The sequence below is a fragment of the Diabrotica undecimpunctata genome, chromosome 9 (genome assembly GCF_040954645.1).
Source record: "Diabrotica undecimpunctata isolate CICGRU chromosome 9, icDiaUnde3, whole genome shotgun sequence".
NCBI classification, from domain to species: Eukaryota; Metazoa; Arthropoda; class Insecta; order Coleoptera; family Chrysomelidae; genus Diabrotica; species Diabrotica undecimpunctata.
The window spans coordinates 72,643,709-72,651,710 of NC_092811.1; the positions used below are offsets into that span (position 1 = coordinate 72,643,709).

The 8,002-nt window shown below is 33.4% G+C and overlaps 1 protein-coding gene across 1 annotated transcript; it reads left to right on the forward strand.

Annotated features, from left to right (window-relative positions):
- The first annotated feature begins 255 nt into the window (after window positions 1-255).
- LOC140451153 (uncharacterized) lies at window positions 256-2,169 on the forward strand. Its single transcript, XM_072544886.1, has one exon. The coding sequence runs from the start codon at window positions 256-258 to the stop codon at window positions 2,167-2,169; it is 1,914 nt and encodes a 637-aa protein (XP_072400987.1).
- The last annotated feature ends 5,833 nt before the right edge of the window (window positions 2,170-8,002 follow it).

Below are 8,002 nucleotides of genomic sequence, written 5' to 3' on the forward strand. Positions count from 1 at the left end.
GTTGGGCCGTTATACCATACAAAATCTAAAAAAGCTACACATGTTAACCTATTACTTATTTTTGATGAGTACGGGAATAGTCATTATTGTTACATTAAAAATTTATCGCGGTTAATATCAAAACAAAAATCACACCATAATGGTCAGACTTTTCTATGCAATGGTTGCTTACAATTTTTCACATCCTTAGAACGTCTTCGCAAACATGAAGACAACGATTGCAACTTTGTATATACTAAGCTTCCAACTACCAACATGATTCTCAATAAATATGGACATTTACAAAAAGAAAATATCTTACAATTTTCCAACTTTCAGAAACAAATGCAAGTTCCGTTTGTTATATATGCTGATTTTGAAAGTATACTGCAACCGATACAATATGCAACACCTTCGGATAATTCCTCGTTTACTGTCAAAACCTATCAGCATACACCATATTCATTCGGTTTTTATGTTAAATGTTATTTTGATGACAGTTTATCAGAACTTATCATTTATCGCGGTGACAACGTGGTTGAGAAGTTTATTCAAAAACTAGAAGAAAAAGTTTACACTATTTATCATAAATATCTTAAATATATTAAACCTATGAAAAAACTCACGCCAGAAAAGGAATTACAATTTTTTACTAGTAAATGTTGCCACATTTGTGATAAACCGTTCGATATTAACGAAATTAAAGTTAGAGATCATTCACATCTAACAGGGTTGTTTTCTGGCGCAGCGCATAACGCTTGTAATTTAAATTACAAATTACCTAAGTTCATACCTGTTTTCATGCATAATTTAACCAATTACGATTCACATCTGTTTATAACAAAATTAGCTCAAAATAACGAAAAAATTGATGTTATTGCACAGACTAAAGAAAAATATATATCATTCACCAAACTACTTTTAGTTGATCGTGGTGATTTAGAGCAAAATATATATTTAAAATTAAGGTTTGTGGATTCTTTCAGATTTCTACCTCATTCACTGGATAATTTAAGTAAAACCCTAAATAATAATCAATGTCTAGAGTTACAAAAATATTGTCGATCAAATAAAGAGTTCGGATTGTTACGACAAAAGGGTGTTTTCCCTTATTCATACCTGGATAACTTTTCAAAACTTGGTGAGGTATCTTTACCCACACAAGAAGAATTTTTCGATATTTTAAAAGGTGAAGGCATTTCCGATGAAAAGTACTTACGAGCTAAGCGAGTTTGGGAAGTTTTTAATTGTAACACCTTAGGAGAGTACTCAGATGTTTATTTAAAATCAGATATTTTATTATTAGCTGATGTGTTCGAAAACTTTCGACATAATTGTTTATTTAACTATAAACTAGATCCTGCTCAATATTTAACAGCTCCATCACTTAGCTGGGATGCTATGTTGCGTAAAACTAATGTTCAGCTTGAATTATTGACGGATATAGACATGCTCCATTTTTTTAAAAAGGGTATACGTGGAGGTATAAGTCAGTGTAGCACTAGATTTGCTGCTGCAAATAATCAGTATTGTGAGAATTATGATTGTTCTAAACCTACTTCATATATTCTTTATTTAGATGCTACAAACCTTTATGGTTACGCTATGAGTCAATTCCTTCCGCATGGTGATTTTCGATGGTTAGATGATGTAGAAATCACTCATTTTGATTGTTTATCAGTCGATGATGAATCTCCAAAGGGGTATGTCTTAAAAGTTGATTTAGCTTATCCTGAAACATTACATGATTTCCATAACGACTTACCGTTTTGTCCTGAAAATCTGATTCCTCCTAATAGTAAAGATCCCAAGCTTGTATTAACGTTGTTACCGAAAAATAAATATATTATCCATTATAGAAATTTGAAACAGTGTACTGAACAAGGTTTAAAGATAACTAAAATTCATCGAATTCTAGAATTTTCTCAATCACCGTGGTTAAAACCTTATATCGAATTAAACACAAATTTACGTAATTCTTCAAATAATGAATTTGATAAAAGTACATATAAAAATTACACAAACTCCATTTACGGGAAAACTATGGAAAACGTTGATACGAGGGTTGATATTAAACTTTTATCCCACTGGGAAAACTTGCCTGGAAGCGTCGGTGCTGAAGGGTTTATTAGTATGCCGAATTTTTACTCTGTTTCAATATTTTCTGCTATTTGGTTGCAATTCAAATGAATATCCTAAAAATAATTTACGACAAACCGGTATATGTCGGTTTTTCAATTTTAGAAATATCCAAAATTCGTATGTATGATTTTTTTTACAATTACATTAAAGCTAAATATGTAGATAATGCCTCACTTTTGTATACCGACACTGATTCATTAATTTTACACATTCAAACAGAAAACGTTTACCGCGATATCAAAGAAAACCTTCATTTATTTGATACATCCAATTACCCCGCCGATAATATCTTTAATATACCAAAAACACCATCAGTGGTTGGTAAATTAAAGGATGAGTTTAAAGGTAAACCAATTACAAATTTTTGTGGTACTGGTGCCAAAGCTTATTGTGTGACATTAAGTAACAATGATAACCTTAAAAAAGCTAAGGGGATTTCCAAAAACGTTATAAATAAATCTTTAACATTTACGGATTATAAACAAGTAGTTGATAATACTAATGCGAAAATTTATCGTAAAATGTATACATTTAAGTTACATTTACATGAAATGTATACTGAATTAAAAAATAAGGTTGCTTTAACTTCCCACGATGATAAGAGATATGTTATACCCGGAACTATTAATACATTAGCGTGGGGTCATTACAAAATAGATACGTTTATACCTAACCAACAACAACAAAATCTCGATTATTTAATCCAGCAAGCTAAACTACTTCTACCAGAAGCAAAAAATGATGGTGGGGATGAATTTTATGTAGACAGTTTTGAAATGGATTTTTTATCGTAGTGGGGGAGTTTGTTGGTGGGGTGTTTGTTTAATAACACGTTGTAGAGCTAATTCCTACAGTTCTTCATCAGCTTTACTGCTAGTATTTACAATGTGGATGTGTTACGTTACCGAAATTGAAGTTACGGATTTAAAAAGTGGTGTTCAAAACTTACACCAACTTTTTTCAAATCTGGAGTTTGATGCTTCTCATGAAGCCGTTTATGGTGCAGTGCGTCCATCATCTTATTCTCCAGAATTTTGTACAGAATTAGCTAAAAAATATGAAAAAGGTGCTGAAATCTGTGACTTGTATCTTAAAAACCAAATATGTTTATATGGATTTGTATCGTTACTAAAAGTTGTAAAGTTGGATGGTTATTTAATTCGAATAAAAGACTATCTTCCATCTGTTTTATACGAAAAAGAAGAAAATAACGAAGATGATACTTCCAGTAATGAAGTTATTGATAAAGACATTGATGGTGTGGTTGAAGATGGTTCAAGTAAATCACAAACTTAATAATCTTATATTTTACTTTATTGTATTAACTTTATTGTATTAACGGTATAATGTATTTAATAAAAGCATTTCTGTACTAATAATAATAATTGTTTTATTCGCGTATTTAGCATTTATTAATATGGTGTGAGTGTAAAATGTATCTTGTTTCCACCACATATTCTATGTAATGAATTTATCCAAATAAAGCTACCGTGTTTGGAACACTATTTTACTTTACTATTCTCTTTCACTATTAACCTACTTCTTGTTTTTTCTTATTTTACTATATAAAAATAAAGTTTACTTTTGCTAATTCTTGTTTTTACATACCTGACCTGTTTGACTTTCACTAATAATGTATATTTTTATCCTTTGTGTGTAACGTTCATTAACCCCTTGACCATTAACCTTGACCGTTAACCTTGACCGTTCATTGACCCTTTGACCGGTTATTTAATCCCTGACCGTTCATTGACCCCCTAACCGGTCGTTGACCCCCTGACCGTTCATTGACCCCTTGACCGGTCGTTGACCGCTTGACCGGTTATTGACCCCTTGACCGGCTATTGACCCCTTGACCGGTCGTTGACCCTTTGACCTTGACCGGTCGTTGACCTCGTCAGTGGTGGGGGGTATGAGGTATGATGGGGGGTATACAAAATGGTGGGGGTCAATGGTGGGGGGTATACGGACGGTGCGGCTAGAACTCTCACCCCTTACCTTACCATTGGAGGGGGGTATAATAATGGTAGAGGGGTCGGTGGTGGGGGGTATACGAACGGTGCGGCTAGAACTCTCATTTGCCCTCTACTAAGAATGGCTCTGATTATTGTCACTTAATAATAAAAGATTAACATGTGTAAGTTTACGTTGTTGAGTATAGTGAAGTGGTCCTACAACTTCATATTGCATCTTGTTTTCTTTCAAAAATGAATGAAGACCGTAAACGTTAACTGATATATTGTTTAAAATCTCAAACTTGTTAATGTCCTTTAACTTAACCGGGAACCCGATACCATCAAAATTTAGAAGTGTGTCACAAGGAGGATATGACTCTGGTTTTGTTGGATTACCATTAGCAGGAAATATAGCAGTTATCACACAATAAGCAAAACACATGCTATCTTTGTTTTGAATATTTAAAATTGCACCTTTTCTTTTAATCTGCAATGGAAGATTAATATATGCTGATGCAGAAACAGTACTGAATTTGTTAATATTGATATCTAGGAATAGAATTTCCTGAAGTGCCCAGTTGGAATCTTTCTCCTGGAACTCTGATGCTTGTGTCATTATCGCTTCAGCAAAGTCATCATACATGTCGGATATGTGACTACTCAAAGTGAAGATTTTATTAGATGTATTCATTGACTTAATATCTGACATCTCATTCTCGGGTTTGTAAAACATCGCAAACAGTTCACAGTTAACTTTAAGAGCCGTGTGTTGAAGAAGATAGTCACTAAGAATTTTTATTACTTTTGGTTTAACCTCATTCATGAAGCCGGAATAGGAAATTTTGTTAGATTTACTCATAAATCGGTATGATGCTATTCTATTTTTAAATACATGTGTTAGTTTAGTAACACCATTCTCAAGCACTTCAACACCTATTGGTCTTAGTCTCTTTCTCGGAATCGGACAAGCGGCGTAACACGAACTAACTTCATGACGTTGTAAATTAGAACCTCGTGTGAAAGTCTTTCCACATTTGTTACAGATAAACACACGCGAGTTTATTACAAACAGTCATATGTCTACGAAGATTATAAGACCGCGAAAAAGTTCACGTACACTGATTCATCTTATATGTTTAAACATCTAGAATGCTTCACCCAAGCTTAAATACCCTTTTTTACCCCTACTCCTGCGCTATAGCCTCTATGTGGGTGCGCAAATGTTTTGCTTTCCACCTTTCTTTATATAAATAACACAAATGAAAAGCTGCGACTATGTCACCCGTATATTTGCAAATTATATTGTAAGGGCAGATATATGCAGATTGCATTCACAAATTAAAAACAGTTAAATATAAAATAGGTAACAGTTGTTTAACAGATGTTCTGCTTTCCACCTTTCTCTATAAAAAATGAGACCAGTATGTAAGTAAATTATAATGTGGCGGCAACTGTATGTAAATTACACCTGCAATTTAGTGATAGGTGAATGTAAATCAGGAAGCAGATGTTTGACAGGTAAACGACAGTTGTATGCTAACCCTTTGTGTATGGGGATAGGTTAAAAACACAAGTTCCCCACTTATAATAGATATAGGAGAGGTGCTCCTCGGCTTTATAAAATAAAATAAGACACTTATTCGGTCAGTTAAATTTTTACCATAGCAGATAGAGAAATCATGGAACAAGACGATTTAAGTAGTGAGGCATCAACAATTGATCTTGACGAAATAATTGACAGTGAATTTTTAGAAGTAGATAATTCCGAAATTGACGAAAAAATTGTTAATATTAGTGATATAGATAATAGATGGTTTTTAGTTAATCAACAAAGTTACCCTATATGCATTACAGAACATTATTACATTTTGGACAATACTCCACTGTGCATATCTTGTTTTTTTAGTGTATTGCAAGGACTACCAAGCGATGTCCCATCTGCCCATGTGAGCCGCCATGTTAGTGAAAGATATAACGAAATATCTGGACATCATTGCGCTGTGTGTGAAACAAAACTATATTCTGTGGTGTTTATAAACCACTGTCTTCTGTGTAATGCATATACTATACAATTAAATAGGTACTATACTTGGTTATACAAATATATAAATTTTTAAAAAAGTGTTGTTTTAATTCTTTAAGTTTTATTTAATGAAAATGTTAACAAAATGTCCCATATCTCTGAACCCAAAGCAGTTTTTTATTTTGAAATGTATTGTTTAGTTCCGCAGAGATTTTTTAAAATACTTGCAAAAAATCCAAAAAACTTTGTTTTACTTGTTTTTTCGTATTTTTCAAAAAAAAAAATTTACCAGGAACTTAATATTATCTACCTACTAATACTGTAAAAATTTGGGCCTTTTATCTTTTAAGGATCCAGAGATATTTGATATAAAATGTTAAAAAACACTAAAAAAATCCAATTTTCGGACTTTAACTATAATATAAATAAGATCCCAATAACATTTCTTTTCATTTCCAAGTTCGAAAACATTTTTTTTTTTTTTTTTTTATTTCGAATTAACGTGTCTCAACATCTTAGGTCATTGACACGGGAGCAAAGGTTTACAATAGTACTTACAAAGTTATGATACAAAGTTTACAATTGTGAAGAATAAAAATATTATGTAAATTATATTTTGTTAAACAATTGAGAAGTCTTTAAAAAGTCTATTAGGCTCTTGAGTCGGCTTGAACAGTTCAGAAGTTCTTCTAGACTATGGGTTATATTGTTGGTAATGCGGGTGGCCTGGTAGTGCTGACATTCTGTGAGGATGTGTTTGACGGTGATAGGAATATCGTTGCAGTGAGAGCATAACTGTTGGTCTGTAGAGGACATAAGATGACCGTGTGTCAAACGTGTGTGTCCTATTCTCAATCTTCGTATTGCTATCTTTTCTTTTCTGTTCAGAGATGCTAGGGATAAATAGCTGTAAACATTAGGTTGTATTTCTCTGAGCTTTGTGTTTTTGGTGATCCAAAGTTTCTGCCACTTGTCTTGGATATTTCTTTTGAATTTTGATTTTAAATCTTCTTGGAGCTGTATGTTGTAGACAGGTAAGTTGGATGTAGATGCTTCTTTTGCAGCGCTGTCAGCCATCTCATTTCCTTGGATGCCGATATGAGAAGGCACCCATATTATTGTTATTGAAGCCCCTCGGGAAGCGAGGAGATGGATCGATTCTAATATTTTTTGTACTAAATGATGTTGATTGTAGATATTTTTTAACGAATGAATTGCGTATAAGGAATCGGTACACAGAGCTACACTTTGATGATTGTCAAAAGGGAACTCGAGAGCTTTTGAAATACTAAAGAGTTCTCCTGAAAATACGCTACATTCGTTTGATATTCGGTATTGTCGCAGCACTGTATCAACTGTAGTGACAGAACAGCCAACTCCATCTGCGTTTCGGGATGCATCGGTATAAAGCACCTTATCATAGTGGGATGTATTCACAATATCTTTGAAAGCTTGTCGAAAAAAGATATTATTTGTTTGTTGCTTATTAAATTTACAGAGAGAAGTGTTTATAAAAGGAGGTGTTCTAGACCATGGCGGGGATTCTGATTTTATAGATGCAATTGTTTGAGATAATTTTGTGTCTTGGCACAAGGTTTGTAGGATCTGTGGTATTGAAAGTATACATCTGGGCGAGATTACGAGTCCAGGTCTTGGCGAAGTCAGAAGATTAAATACAGGGTTAGTCGGATTCGACGAAATTCTGCTAGCATAAGATAGGAGTAGTTGCTGCCTCCGGAGGTAAAGGGGGAGTTCATGAGATTCACAATAGAGACTTTCAGCGGGACTGGATCGAAAAGCTCCTAAGCAAATTCGGAGAGCAGTGTTGTGAACAGAGTTTAAAGATTGTAATAAATTATTGGATGCAGACAAGTAAACTATACAACCATAGTCTAATTTGGAT